General features: G+C 44.1%; 1 protein-coding gene across 1 annotated transcript in view; it reads left to right on the top strand.

The window, feature by feature from the left end:
- The window catches only part of atp10b (ATPase phospholipid transporting 10B), a 225986-nt gene that overhangs the window by 188364 nt on the left and 20962 nt on the right, over positions 1–16660 (top strand). The window contains exons 15-16 of the mRNA XM_085995733.1: positions 222–537; positions 9355–9431. Of these exons, the coding sequence (XP_085851859.1) occupies positions 222–537; positions 9355–9431 (393 nt within the window). The remainder of the gene's footprint in view (positions 1–221; positions 538–9354; positions 9432–16660) is intronic.

Raw genomic sequence — 16660 nt, 5'->3', positions numbered from 1 at the left:
CATTTTTGAAACTGAAATTGAAAGCTGAACTGAGCTTGGCTGTCTCATTCTTATTTGTGAAAATCTAGCAGATTTTATATTGCATAGTTAACAACATCTAGCCATGTCCTGTACAGTGTTAGACATGAACAGATAGTTGGAGTGATCCTTGGCAGTAGCTTATTCAAATGAATATTCTATTTTCTAAACTGTAGTTTTTTAAAAACATTTTTATTTAACAGGAGACCTGTGAATCTTTGCTGGATTGCATCTTGGATGAAGTGAGAAGGTACAGTGGAGTAAATTGCACTACTTCCAAATTGGCTGTGAACTTTGCACCTGTTTCCTCTGCATTCAAACCCACCACCAAGCCCAGCTTTGGTCTGGTGATTGATGGAAACACTTTGAATGTGATCTTCCATGGGAACCTACAGAAGAAGTTCCTGGATCTGGCGAAGTGTTGCCAATCTGTGCTGTGTTGCTGTTCCACTCCTCTGCAGAAAAGCATGGTGGTCAAGCTGGTCCGAGCTCATCTGAAGGTCATGACACTAGCGATAGGTATATATCCTTTTTCTATTATTCCTTAAAGATGTGGAAATGAACTTCTAACTCTTGACTTGTTCATTTGAGACTTAGGCCGCGATTTTGTAAATAGAGGCGGGTTGGGAGCAGGTCAGGTGATTTACGGCTTCCAGTCCCGCCCCCAACTACATCTGGCCCACAGACGTGATTTTACACTGATTGCCCTGCGGGCTTGCCGGCCAATTAAAAGGAAGCTGGTCAGATGACTTCATTTGATGACACGTTATCTGCATGTTTTCTTAGAGATCACGCACAATTTTTTTTTGACAGCTCATTTCTCAGTGTTTGACAGCATTGAGGTGCTGCAATCACTGACCATCACTGTACAAAGGTGAGCTCGTGCACCCAGGCTCTCCAGTGACTCCTTCCTTAAGCTAGAACAGATGGCAGCTGCAGGTGAGGTGACGGAAGCGATCCGTTACTGTTGAGAGAGGTTCTCCCAATGAGTTGGGACTGCACAAACAATTCAAAACTTGTCACCTACAGAAAAGTCTAAATACATTAAAAATGATTTTCACAACATTTTCTTACCTCTGAAACTCACCAGTGTACCACTGGATCCTTCACACCACTTCTGCAGCTATCATCAATGCAGAAACAATGCAGACTCACAACATGCCACACTTACCTAGCATAGTGTCCGGACATCAGGAACCCAGAGGCAGAAGTGGCAAAATTGTAAAAGAGCCTGTTAACAAGTATCAAGTACCTGTTAACAGACAGGTAAGTGGCTTTAATCCTCTTCCTGCTGCTAGGTGTCCGGTCCATGCGCAAGTTGGGGACCAGACACTTAGGAAAATTGTTTGGAGGCGGGTTCACGGCAGGATCAGAACCCGGCATCAATCAAAACTATTTTAACCCTTGACCCGCCTCCAAACCCGCCCTCTCAGGTTTTGCTTGATACAATTAGATGCCATTATTTTCTCCCCCCACCCCCACCCCCCAAATCCTTTGGTAAATTCAGCCCAACTGTGCTTGAAGAATGCATCAGAACGCATGCACAGAAAGTTTCTCATTAGATCAACTTGGCCAAAACTAGAAAACAGTTGCCCTCTGGGAAATGCAGGATCTGCAGTAATGGAGTGTGTGGATTTCCAACTCGGGTGATCAGTATCCAAGACTTACTATGATACTAACCATTGTTAGCTTGAATTCCTTGGGATTCCCAATACTCTACAACTGTACTTCTTACATTTTTCAGTGTTATGAATTACTTGTATCAAATGTATACCCTATAAATAATTAAATTTGGACATTGTTCAAATGAAGTAAATAAAACAATCATGTGGCCAGTGTATTAAAAATGGATAATACTCAACACCATAATCGCATTGGTTAAAATTCATGAGACAAAAGGACACAAATATATTGGAGGTTTTTTTTACTAGCATGAGCCATAGTTTGTCAATTAAAAAATATCTATATATCTCATTGTGGAGTTTTTCTGTGTTCATCAGAGTGATGGGTGTCAGAGCTATGGATTAAGACCTTTTTCTTTCATTTTTCTCACCCGATATTGGCATCAAATACTCCCAAGCCCATTAAAACACAACAAGCTGTTTGAGTAAAGCTCTTCCTACTCAGCGCCAATACATGTTTTAGCCCTGTCAGGAGAGCATCCTTACTGCACTGGTGTGAATTGTTCCACTTCACACACCAGCAATCGTTCTGGCCTCTATGAGTGAGACTGTCATTTAGTGGTGAATTGGGGATAGTTTTACATTCTGGACCAATGCCCAGTTGATGCTGCTCCAACTAACAGCAGTGGAGACTTTCATTCCATAAATCTGGAGCCAGAGTCTAACCCTCTGTGCTTCCCAGTGTTTACAAATGTTAAAGATAATACAAAGATACAATATTCACCCAAAAATTCCCTTTTGCTTCTTTATTTTTGTAGAAATCCACTATTCCTCATTGAGAGAATGGGCAGATAGCTTACTCCTGGGCTATTGCTGATATCTCTTGCTAATCAACATGAAAAGAGTCCATGATATGGTTATTTCCCCTCCCCCACACTAAGTGGCAGAGCCCCTCCCATCATTGCAATCAAGATCAGAAATTAGTTGTGTGGGAAATCGGTCCTAACCCATGTTTATTCAAGGCATGTTGGAATGCTAAGCACGCTATATCATGGCGGGTCCTTCTAATATAATGTTAAATCATGTTACCCAGCAAAAACTTTGTAGAACACACTCCCTCTTACAGGAGCTTTGCCTTATAGTAGACCTGAGTTCTTGGCTGTTATAGGAAGTACTGAGAGTGCAGGGTAGTTATCAGTATTGGTCCTCTTGTGCACAGTCAGCAATATTACAAGACAATAACCAGTCAAGGGGCAGAAACTATGTCACAACATAAATATTGTTTACCAATATTGATCTGAGATGTGTTATTGCCTTGGAACACACTATAAAGCATGTTAATCTGTGATAGGCACATACTTAAGGCTAATGTGATTGAATCATATGATTTGACGAGGATTGAGATTGTGAAAGACATAATTACATTTTCCATGAATATTATTGCTTGTGCATACTATATTTACCATGATAGTCGTAGACAGCTAGGTCTTGTTACTTTAGAAAAGTGCAGACATTGGGAAGATTTAATTGAGGTCTTTTAAAATAATGAAGGGACTAGACGATCATAACATGATCGATTTCTCACTCGAAATGGAGAGCGAAGAAATTGACTCAGAGACTAAGGTCCTGAATTTAAACAAGGGGAATTATGATGCCATGAGACGGGAACTGAGTAGGTCTGATTGGACAACGTTCCTGAGAGGACTGGAGGTAGATAAACAATGGCAAACATTTAAAGATAGAATGACAAAATTGCAAAAATTGTTTATACCAATCTGGCATAAAAGGAAATCTAAAAAGGTGACTCAACCGTGGATAACAGGGGAAATTAGAGACAGCATAAAATCCAAAGATAGGGCGTATAAAATAGCCAAAAAAAGCGCCAGAGCGGAAGATTGGGAACAGTTTAAGATAGAGCAAAGGAGGGCAAAGGGCATGATCAAGAGGGGCAAAATAGCTTACGAAAACAAGCTGGCGGAAAATATAAAAACTAACTCCAAAAGCTTTTATAAATATATCAAAAGGAAAAGACTGGTGAAAACCAAAGTTGGTCCATTGCAGTCAGATACGGGGGAATATATAATGGGAAATAAGGAAATGGCAGATCAACTAAATGCATACTTTGGGTCAGTCTTTACGAAGGAAGACACAAAAAACCTCCCTGGGATATCGGGAAAAATAGGGACATTGGCAAAGGAGGAACTGACGCAAATCAATATCTCTAAGGATATGGTGTTAAGGAAGCTAAAGGGATTGAAGGTGGACAAATCCCCAGGGCCTGATAACATGCATCCTAGGGTACTGAAGGAGGTGGCCCTAGAGATAGCGGATGCACTAAGGATGATTTTTCAGAATTCATTAGACTCGGGAACAGTGCCGATGGATTGGAGGGTAGCTAACGTTACCCCACTATTCAAAAAGGGGGGTAGGGAAAAAGCAGGTAATTACAGACCTGTAAGCCTTACATCAGTTGTGGGCAAAATGCTGGAGTCCATCATTAAGGATGAAATAGCGGAGCACTTAGCAAATGGGGACAGGATAGGACAGAGTCAACATGGATTTACAAAGGGTAAATCGTGCTTGACTAATCTATTGGAATTTTTTGAGGGAGTAACTGGTAGAATAGATGGGGGAGAGCCAGTAGATGTGGTGTACCTGGACTTCCAAAAGGCCTTCGATAAGGTCCCACATAAAAGATTAGCATGGAAAATTGAGGCTCATGGGATAAAGGGGAAAGTTTTGGCGTGGATAGGGAACTGGCTGTCAGATAGAAAACAGAGAGTTGGAATAAACGGCTCATTTTCTGAATGGCAGGCAGTAACAAGTGGGGTACCACAGGGATCTGTCCTGGGCCCCCAGCTGTTCACAATTTACATTAATGACCTGGATCAGGGAGTCGGATGCAGCATTTCCAAATTTGCAGACGACACTAAACTAGGAGGGGGGGTGGGCTCAGAGGAAGAGACCAGGAAGCTCCAGAGCGATTTGGACAGACTGGGCGATTGGGCGGATAAATGGCAGATGCACTATAATGTGGACAAGTGCGAAGTTATCCACCTTGGGTGCAGGAACGGGAGGGCAAATTATTATTTAAATGGCAATAGATTGGGAGAGGGGGAAGTACAGAGAGACCTGGGTGTTCTTGTACACCAGTCACTGAAGGCGAGCATGCAGGTGCAACAGGCGGTCAAGAAGGCAAACGGTATGCTGGCCTTCATAGCAAAAGGGTTAGAATACAGGAACAGGGATACCTTGCTGCAGCTGTACAGGGCACTGGTGAGACCACACCTCGAGTACTGTGTACAGTTTTGGTCGCCTCATCTGAGGAAGGATGTTCTTGCCATGGAGGGGGTGCAGCGGCGATTCACCAGGCTGATACCAGGAATGGCGGGAATGACCTATGAGGAGAGACTATGTAGTTTAGGGATGTACACACTGGAGTTTAGAAGATTGAGAGGGGACCTCATAGAAGTGTATAAAATTCTGACAGGTCTAGACAGACTGGATGCAGAAGGAATGTTTCCCTTGGCGGGTGAAAACAGAACTAGAGGACATAATTTAAGGATAAGGGCTAAACCATTTAGGACAGAGATGAGGGGGAATTTCTTCACTCAGAGAGTGGTGAACCTGTGGAACTCATTGCCACAGAGGGCAGTGTACGCCAGCTCATTAAATATATTTAAGAGGGAATTAGATATATTTCTACGGGCAAAAGGGGTTAAGGGTTACGGAGAGAAGGCGGGGACGGGATACTGAATTAAAGGATCAGCCATGATCTCATTAAATGGCGGAGCAGGCACGAAGGGCCGAATGGCCTACTCCTGCTCCTATCTTCTATGTATCTATGTATCTATGTAGACAGTGTCCATGAGGATGGATTATTCGTGTTAGATATCTTAAGTTGCGTAAGCATAGAACTAGGTTAGATGTCAGGAGATTTTTGTTTTTGTAGGGGGTCATTGACCTTTAGAACAAGTTGGCTGCCCCTGCAGTGTGCACAGATTCTCTGCAAGCATTCAAAAGGTAACTGGATGAGTTTCTGGCTGAGTGATATCACAGCATACAAAAGCTAGGTGGAATATTGGGTGATATTTTATGGTCACTGTGATGTCCTGGAACTCGTCTTGATCTTGTATTTTAATATATCGTACTGTTAGTTTTTTAGTATTCTACTGTTTAGTATTTAGCATTCTAGTTTTAGTATTAGTAGTTTCGTTGTTTTTTTAAAAATATATTCTACTGTTTAACCGACCTGTATGGCTCATGAGGGTAGCTGCTGTTTTATGAGCTTGTCCACAACTTTCCACTTTATTTATTATTTTATTGTTATTATTAAACAATTTTGTAAGTACTGTTTCTTCGCTTATCCGCTACGGCCGTCAATCACTTCTGGACATAAGATCGTCCAGAGATATAGGAACTACCCCCGATTTTTCGAACTGGGATTCTGCTGCTACTACCATCTACCCTCCCACCTGCTTACCTGACTTCATTCCTGTGATCAGGAAGCAACGACGGCGCAAGCGGGGCAGACGAGCAGGTGCATTAGTGAAGCTGAGGCGATGTGAACACCACCCCCACCTTCCGAGTATTCTCCTGGCGAATGTGCAGTCACTGGACAATAAGCTGGATGAACTCAGGGGGAGGCTCACCTTCCAGTGAGACATTAAGAACTGCAACGTCTTGATTTTCACTGAGACTTGGCTTGATCCATCGATACCGGCTTCGGCCATTCAACCAGAGGGATTCAACATTCACCGGCTAGGCCGAACAAAGGACTCGGGGAAGAATAGAAGGGGTGGAGTATGCTTTATGATCAACAGTTCTTGGTGTTCCGACGTGGAACTACTTACATCATCTTGTTCAACCGATCTTGAACACCTGATGATCAAATGCCGACCCTTCTACCTCCCGAGAGAGTTCTCATCCGTGATCATTACAGCGGTGTATATTCCACCACAGGCCGACACAAATAGGACACTAAACGAGCTGTATGGGACCATTAGCAGGCTTGAAACTTCCCATCCAGAGGCTGCATTCATCGTGGCTGGCGATTTCAACAAAGCCAATCTGAAGAAAATACTGCCTAAATACCATCAGCATATCACCTGCCCAACGCGAGCCAAGAACACACTAGATCACGTTTACACGCCGTTCCGGGATGGATACAAGGCCCTCCCTTCGGCAAATCAGATCACAACTCCATCCTGCTGCTACCCACTTATAGGCAAAAACTGAAACAAGGAAAGCCTGTGATGAGATCTCTACAACGGTGGTCGGATCAATCAGACGCTATGTTACAAGACTGTTTTGATTCCACTGACTGTCCGAGGCATTCCGGAACATATCCCAATGACATCAACACATATACAGATTCAGTCATTAGTTTCATAAACAAGTGCATAGATGACGTCATTCCGAGGATTGTTGTACGAACATTTCCCAACCAGAAACCATGGGTAAATGGCAATATCCGTGCTATGCTAAAAGCAAGGTCCATTGCATTCAACTCTGGGGACATAGATGAGTACAAGAATGCAAAGTACGAGCTAAGAAAAACCATCAAAAATGCAAAAAACAATACACGGATAAAGTGGAGTCACACTATCATAGTTCAGATTCGCGAAGGATGTGGAGTGGACTATAATCTATTACGGACTACAAAGGGAAACCCAGCTGTGTCATGCCCAGCAATGCCTCTCTCCCGGACGAGATTAACACTTTTTACGCCCGGCTTGAGGCCAACAACAACTGGCCTGTTACAAGGGCGCCCGCGGCTCAGGACGACCGGGTCTTCTCAATCTCCATGGCTGATGTGAGCAAGACTTTTAAGAGAGTGAACACCCACAAAGCACCCGGTCCAGATGGAATCCCTGGGCGTGTCCTTAGAGCATGCGCTGACCAGCTGGCAGCCGTGTTTACGGATATATTCAACCGTTCACTGTACCAGTCTGTAGTCCCCACCTGCTTCAAGATGACATCGGTTATTCCAGTCCCCAAAAAAACAAAAGTAACCTGTTTAAACGACTACCATCCCATAGCACTCACTTCTGTCATCATGAAGTGCTTTGAGAGGCTGGTCAAAACCCACATCAACTCCTTACTAACTGACACACTGGACCCACTCCAATTTGCTTACCGTCCAAAAAGATCTAGGGATGATGCCATCGCCACTGTACTGCACACTGCCTTATCACACCTGGATAAGAGGAACACCTATGTGAGAATGTTGTTCATTGATTATAGTTCAGCATTCAATACCATTATCCCCTCCAAGCTTGTCAACAAGCTCAGTGAGCTAGGACTTAACACCTCCCTATGCAACTGGATCCTGGACTTCCTGACGGGCAGACCCCAGGTGGTGAAAATAGGCAGTAACACCTCCTCAACACTGATCCTGAACACGGGAGCTCCCCAGGGTTGTGTGCTCAGCCCCCTTCTGTACTCCCTGTTTACTCACGATTGCATGGCCACGCACAACTCCAACTCCATCATCAAGTTTGCTGATGACACTACCATTGTAGGCCTGATCACAGATGGCGATGAGACAGGCTACAGGGAGGAGGTAAGAGCTCTAGCAGAATGGTGCAAGTACAACAACCTCTCCCTCAACATCAGCAAAGCAAAGGAGATGATCGTGGACTACAGGAAGTGGCAGGGGGAGGGACACACCCCAATCTACATCGAAGGGGCTGAGGTGGAGAGGGTCAGCAGCTTCAAATTCCTGAGTGTATTCATTACGGAGGACTTAACGTGGTCTCATCACATTGACGTCCTAACAAAGAAGGCATGCCAACGCCTGTTCTTCCTCAGGAGACTGAAGAAATTTGGAATGGCCCACCAGATTCTCACCAAATTCTACCGGTGCACCATCGAGAGTATCCTGTCCGGCTGCATCACTACCTGGTATGGCAACTGCACCGCCACAGACTGCAAGGCTCTACAGATGGTGGTGAAAGCTGCACAACATACTATAACAATTAAACTACCTGCTGTCCAGGATATCTACCCCGAGAGGTGCCGGGGGAAGGCCCTGAGAATCATTAAAGACGCGAGCCACCCCAGCCACAACCTCTTCACCCTGCTCCCATCTGGTAAGAGATACCGAAGCATATGGTCTCGTACCAGCAGGTTTTGAAACAACTTCTACCCCCAGGCCATAAGACTCATGAACGTATAATTTATTATTATTTATTACTGTTGTTTTATTTATTTTTACTGTATTTCTATTAGTATTTTATCATTGTTGTGCCATATTTATTCCAATGTTTGGAGGACTCGTAAAAATCAACATTTCATTGTGCAGTGCACACGTCTGCTGCATATATGACAAATAAAAATTAAATTGAATTGAATTGATCGCCGTTGGGGGTTGGAGAGGAATTTCCCAGATTTTCTTTTCCCCCTGAATTGGCCTAGGTTTATTTGCAGGGCATTTTTGCTTTTCCCAAGAGATTCCATGGCTGTTGGTGAGTGGGCGTGTTGCGAATAATGATGCTCAAATGCACCATGATGGTATGGGATGGACTCATGGGCCAACTGGTCTGTTCCTGTTCTTATCTCTCTACTTTCATACTTGCACTATTTGCCATACATGTACTTAGCTTATATTTAAAGGAGACACAGGGCAACAGCAAAAACTTGTTTGCGATCAATCTGTGCATAACTGATGAAGTGTGTGTTAAAACATGCAACAATGTATTTTATCTTCCAGGTGATGGGGCCAATGATGTCAGTATGATCCAGGCTGCTGATGTGGGCATTGGAATCTCTGGCCAAGAAGGAATGCAGGTACAGTACTTCCTGAAACCTAACTTCCTGTGCTAATCAGATAAAGAATGGATACTGCTGGAAGACTGGGTGGTACAATGGATTGGCACACTGTCCTTCCACCTCCATAACACGGTATGAAATCCCACCAAAACTGATATGTGCATTCATGCTGAGCTGTCCTGCTGTAATAACACTTGGAGTACTGCGTAGAGTTCTGGTCACCATATTATAGAAGGATATAGAGGCACTGGAGAGGGTGCAAAAAAGATTTACAAGGATGATACCAGAAATGTGAGAAATGCGAGGTTATACCTATCTGGAAAGGATGAAGAGGCTGGGTCTCATTTCTCTTGAAAAGAGAAGGCTGAGAGGTGACATAATAGAAGTCTTTAAAATTATGAAAGGTTTTGATAGAGTGGATACAGAAAGTGTTTCCACTTGTGTGGAAGAGCAAAACTAGAGGCCACCAATATAAGATAGTCACCAAGAAATCAAATAGGGAATTGAGAAGAAACTTCTTTACCTAGAGAGCAGTGAGAATGTGGAACTCGCTACCACAGGGAGTGGTTGAGGCGAATACTATAGATGCATTTAAGGAGAGGCTAGATAAGCATATGAGGGAGAAGGGAGTAGAGGGTTATAGAAACATAGAAGATAGGCCATTTGGCCCCTCGAGCCTGCTCTGCCATTCAATGCGGTCATGGCTGATCATCCAAATTCAATACCCTGTCCCTGCTTTCTCCCCATATCCCTTGATCCCCTTAGCCTTAAGAAATATATCTAACTCCTTCTTGAATATATTTAATGAATTTGCCTCAACTGTCTTCTGTGGTAGAGAATTCCACAGGTTCACCACTTTCTGGGTGAAGAAATTCCTCCTCATCTCAGCCCTAAATGGCTTACCCCTTATCCTTAGACTGTGACCCCTGGTTCTGGACTCCCCCGCCATCGGGAACAGCCTTCCTGCATCTAGTCTGTCTAGTCCTGTTAGAATTTTATAAGTTTCAATGAGCTCCCCTCTCATTCTTCTAAACTCTAGCGAATATAAGCCTAATCGACCCAATCTCTCTCCATACGTCATTCCTGCCATCCCAGGTATCAGCCTGGTGAATCTTCGCTGCACTCCCTCCATGGCAAGAACATCCTTCCTCCGATAAGGCAACCAAAACTGCACACAATACTCGAGGTGTGGTCTCACCAAGGCCCTGTACAACTGCAGCAAGACATCCTTGCTCCTGTACTCGAATCCTCTCGCTATGAAGGCCAGCATACCATTTGCCTTCTTAACCGCCTGCTGCACCTGCATGCTTACCTTCAGCGACTGGTGCACAAGGGCACCCAGGTCTCGTTGCACTTGCCCTTTTCCCAATCTATTGCCGTTCAGATCATAATCTGCCTTCCTGTTTTTGCCACCAAAGTGGATAACCTCGCATTTATCCACACTATACTGCATCTGCCACGCATCTGCCCAATCGCCCAACCTGTCCAAATCTTACTGGAGTTTTGCTGCATCCTCCTCACAGCACACATGCCCACCCAGCTTTGTGTCGCCTGCAAACTTGGAGATATTACATCTAGTTCCCTTGTCTAGATCTTTAATATATAATGTGAATAGCTGGGATCCTAGCATCGATCCCTGCGGTACCACACTAGTCACAGCCTTCCACTCGGAAAAAGACCCGTTTATTCCAACTCTTTGCTTCCTATCTGCCAACCAGTTCTCTATCCAGTACCTTACCCCCAATCCCATGTGCTTTAATTTTGCACGCTAGTCTCTTATGCGGGACCTTATCGAAAGCCTTCTGAAAGTCCAAATACACCACATCCACTGGTTCTCCCTTATCTATTCTATCAGTTACATCCTCAAAAAATTCCAGTAGTTTAGCCAAGCATGATTTACCTTTTGTAAATCCATGTTGTCTTTGTCCAATCCTGTCACTGTTTTCCAAGTGCTCTGCTATTACATCTTTTATAATGAACTCTAGCATTTTCCCCACTACCGATGTCCCCATTTTTTCTCCACCACCTTTTTTAAATAGTGGGGTTACATTAGCTACCCTCCAATCCATGGGAACTGTTCCAGAGTCTATAGACTGGTTACAGCACAGAAGGAGGCCATTCGGCCCGTCGAGCCCGTGCTGGCTCTCTGCAAGAGCACTTTAGCTAGTCCCACTCCCCCGCCCTTTCCCTGTAGCCCTGCTAATTTTTTTCCTTCAGTTAATTATCCAATTCCCTTTTGAAATCCATGATTGAGTCTGCCTCCACCACCCTTTCAGGCAGTGCATTCCAGATCCTAACCACTCGCTGCATATATTTTTATTCCTCATGTCGCCTTTGGTTCTTTTGCCAATCACCATGAATCTGTGTCCTCTCGTTCTTGAACTTTCCGCCAACGGGAACAGTTTCTCTCTATCAACACTGTCCAGGCACCTCATGATTTTGAATACCTCTATCAAATCTCCTCTCAACCTTCTCTGCTCTAAAGAGAACAACCGCAGCCCCTCTAGTCTATCTACGTAACTGAGTCCCTAATCCCTGCAATCATTCTCGTAAATCTTTTCTGCACCCACTCTAAGGCCTTCACATCCTCCCAAAGTGCGGTGCCCAAAATTGAACACAATACTCCAGATATGGCTGAACCGGTGTTTTATACAGGTTCATCATAGCTTCATTGCTTTTGTACTCTATGCATCTATTTATGAAGCCCAGTATCCCGTATGCTCTTTTAACCGCTGTCTCAACCTGCCCTGCCACCTTCAATGATTTGTGCACATATACCCTCAGGTCTCTCCATTCATGCACCTTTTTAGGATTGTACTCTTTAGTTTATGTTGCCTCTCCCCGTTCTTCCTACCGAAATGTATCACTTCACCTTCTCTGCGTTAAATTTAATCTGCCACATGTTCGCCCATTTCACCAGCCTCTCTATGTCTTCTTGAAGTCTATCACTATCCTCCTTACTGTTCACTATACTTCCAAGTTTTGTGTCATCTGCAAATTTTGAAATTGTGCCCTGTACACCCATGTCCAAGTCATTAATATATATCAAGAAAAGCAGTGGTCCCAGTACTGACCCCTGGGGAACACCACTGTATAACTTCCTCCAGTCCGAAAAACAACCGTCCACCACTACTCTGTTTCCTGTCACTTAGCCAATTTAGTATCCATGCTGCCACTGTCCCTTTTATTTCATGAGCTTCAACTTTGCTGGCAAGCCTATTATATGGCACTTTATCAAACACCTTTTGGAAGTCCACATACACCATGTCAACCGCATTGCCCTCATAAACCCCCTCTATTACCTCATCAAAAAACTCGATCAAGTTAGTTAAACATTTACTTCAGATTTCCAGCATCTGCAGTATTTTCTTTTTTGTAATAGTTAAGCATGATTTGCCTTTAACAAATCCATGCTGGCTTTCCTTCATTAACCCACACTTGTCCAAGTGACTGTTAACTTTGTCCATGATTATCATTTGCAAAAGCTTCCCCACTACCGACGTTAAACTCTGTACAATAGCAAAATACTGCAGATGCTGGAATCTGAAACAAAGAGAGAAAATGCTGGAAACACTCAGCAGGCCAGGCAGCATTCGTGACGAGAGAAACAGAGTCAATGTTTCAGGTCTGTGACCCTTCGTCAGAACTGGAAAAAGTTAGTGATATAACAGATTTTAACCAGGAGCAGAGGCAGGGAAAGGGGGAGGGAAGGAACGAACAAAAGGGATGGTCTGTGATAGGGTGGCAGGCAGGGGTGGTTAAATGTTGTAAATGGGGATGGCAGAATTATCAACCCCTCCCCTTACAGCATTCCATAGGGACTGCTCCCTCCGCGACATCCTGGTCCACTCCTCAATCACCCCCAACAGCCCCTCCTTTCCCCACAGCACCTTCCCATGCAAGCGCAGGAGATGCAACACCTGCACTTTTACCTCCTCACGTCCCACTGTCCAGGGCCCCAAACACTCCTTCCAGGTGAAACAGTGATTTACTTGTACTTCTTGCAATTTAGTATACTGTATTCACTGCTCACGATGCGGTCTCCTCTACATTGGGGAGGCCAAACACAGGTTGGGTGAACGTTTTGCAGTACACCTCCGTTCAGTCTACAAGGGTGACCCCAAGCTTCCGGTCGCCTGTCAATTTAATTCTCCGCTCCACTCCCACTCAGACCTCTCCGTTCTCGGCCTCTTGCACTGTTCCAATGAAGCTCAACGTAAGCTTGAGGAACAGCACCTCATCTTTCGATTAAACACTTTACAGCCTTCTGGACTCAATAATTTCAGATCATAACCTCTGCCCCTATTTTTTCCAGTGGCAGCTGTTGATGATTCTGCCATCCCCATTTAACCACTCCTGCCTCCCACCCTGTCACCGACCAGCCCTTTTGTTCTATCCCCTCCCACCTTTTCCTGCCACGACACCTGGTTGAAATCTGTTACATCTCTAACTTTTTCCAGTTCTGACGAAGGGTCACAGACCTGAAACGTTGATTCTGTTTCTCTCTCGACGGATGCTGCCTGGCCTGCTGAGTGTTTCCAGCATTTTCTCTTTTTGTGACCGAGTTTAAACTGACTAGCCTGTAGTTGCTGGGTTTAACCTTGCATCCTTTTTTGAACAAGGGTATAACATTTGAAATTCTTCAGTCCTGGCACCACCGCCATATCTAAGGAGGCTTGGAAGATTATGACGAGTACTTCTGCGATTTCCTCCTTAACTTCCCTCAGCATCCTAGGATGCATCCCATCCGGTCCTGGTGACTTATCAACTTTAAGTACAGCCAGCCTTTCTAGTACCTCCTCTTTATCAATTCTTATCTCATCCAGTATCTCCACTATGACTTTGGCAGCATCTTCTTCCTTGGTGAAGACAAAAGCAAAGTACGCTGTACTCATTTAGTACCTCGATGCGTAGGTCTCCTTTTCAGTCCCTAATCGGCCCACCCCTGCTCTTACTAACCGTTTACTATTTATATGCCTATAGAAGACTTTTGAATTCCCTTTTATGTTAGCTGCCAATCTATTCTCATAATCTCTCTTTGCCCCTCTTAATTTCTTTTTGACTTCCCCTCTGAACTTTCTATATTCAGCCTGATTCTCACTTGTATTCTCAACCTGACATCTGACAGGTATGTATAAAGGAAAAGATTAGCAAAAGTAAATGTGGGTCCTTTACAGGCTGAGACAGGAGAAATTATAATGGGAATAAGGAAATGGCAGAGAAATTAAACAAAGACTTCATACTTATCTTCACAGAAGAAGACGCAAAAAACTTTCCGGAAATAGTGGATAACCAAGGGAATGTGGAACTAAAAGATATTAATATTTGTAAAAAAATAGTACTGGAGAACATAAGAACATAAGAAATAGGAGCAGGAATAGGCCACTTGGCCCCTCCAGCCTGCTCCGCCGTTCAATAAGATCATGGCTGATCTTGGGCTCAAAATCACTTCCCTGCCCGCTCCCCATAACCCTTCACTCCCTTATCTTGTAAAAATCTGTCTATCTCCACCTTAAATGTATTTAACGGCTCTCTGGGGCAGAGAATTCCACAAATTTACGACCCTCAGAGAAGAAATTCCTCCTCATCTCAGTTCTAAAAGGGCGACCCTTTATTCTGAAACTATGCCCTTGAGTTCTAGATTTCCCCATGAGAGGAAACATCCTCTCTGCATCTACCTTATCGAGCTCCCTCACTATCTTATATGTTTCAATAAGATCACCTCGCATTCTTCTAAATTCCAATGAGCTTAGGCCCAACCTGCTCAACTTTCTGCATAAGTGGGTGGTTCTGCTGCACAGGATGGGAGGAAAAAGAGGGGTAGAGCTATAGTGATAGGGGATTCAATTGCAAGGGGAATAGATAGGCGTTCCTGCAGCAGCAAATGAGACTCCAGGATAGTGTGTTGCCTCCCTGGTGCAAGGGTCAAGGATGTCTCGGAGAAGCTGCTGAAAATTTTGGAAAGGGAGGGTGAACAGCCAGTTGTCATGGTGCATATAGGTACCAACGATATAGGTAAAGAATGGGATGAGGTCCTAAAAGCTGAATATAGGGAGTTAGGAGGTAAATTTAAAAAATAGGACCTCAAAGGTAGTAATCTCAGGATTGCTACCAGTGCCACGTGCTAGTCAGAGTAGAAATAGAAGGATATTTCAGATGAATACGTGGCTAGAGGAATGGTGCAAGGGGGAGGGATTCAAATTCCTAGGACATTGGAACCAGTTCTGGGGGAGGTGGGACCAGTACAAACCGGACGGTCTGCACCTGGGCAGGACCGGGACCGATGTCCTTGGGGGAGTGTTTGCTAGTGCTGTTGGGGAGGGTTTAAACTAAAATGGCAGGGGCTTGGAAACCTGAGCAGGGAGACAAAGGAAAGGGAAACAAGGATAGAAGCAAAAGACAGGAAGGAGAAAAACAAAGGTGGCCATCCGAGAAATCAAGGGTTTAAAACAAACATGGCCACAGTAAATAATAATTCTAAAAGGTCTAAGAGCGTTAAAAAAACAAGCCTTCATAATAAAGTGGATGAATTAGCAGTGCAAATAGAGGTAAATGAATATGATATGATTGGAATTATGGAAACATGGCTCCAGGGGGACCAAGGCTGGGAACTCAACATCCAGGGGTATTCAATATTCAGGAAAGATAGGCAAAAGGGAAAAGGAGGTGGGGTAGCATTGCTGGTTAAAGAGGGGATTAACACAATTGTAAGGAAAGATATTAGCTCTGATGATGTGGAATCTGTATGGGTAGAACTGAGAAATACCAAAGGGCAGAAAACGTTAGTGGGAGTGGTGTATAGACCCCCAAACAGTAATGCAGAGGTTGGGGATGGCATTAAAAGGGAAATTAGAGAAGCGTGCAATAAGGGCACAGCAGTCATCATGGGTGACTTTAATCTACATATAGATTGGGCTAACCAAATTAGTAACAATACTGTGGAGGAGGAATTCCTGGAGTTTATACGGGATGGTTTCCTGAACCAATATGTCGAGGAACCAACTAGGGATCAGGCCATTTTAGACTGGGTAGTATGCAATGAGAAATGATTAATTAGCAACCTTGTTGTGCGAGGCCCCTTGGGTCGGAGCAATCATAATATGATAGAATTCTTCATTAAGATGGAGAGTGAAGTAGTTGACTCAGAGACTAAGGTCCTGAATTTAAATAAAGGGAACTATGATGGTATGAGACGCGAGTTGGGTAGGATTGATTGGATAATGTCGCTCAAAGGGTTGAAGGTGGAT

This window comes from Somniosus microcephalus, chromosome 8, assembly GCF_052327205.1.
Source record: "Somniosus microcephalus isolate GS21.2 chromosome 8, FLI_Smic_1.0, whole genome shotgun sequence".
Taxonomy (NCBI): Eukaryota; Metazoa; Chordata; class Chondrichthyes; order Squaliformes; family Somniosidae; genus Somniosus; species Somniosus microcephalus.
The sequence above is the reverse complement of the archived record's forward strand: the minus strand, read 5'-3'. Positions and strand labels throughout refer to the sequence as shown.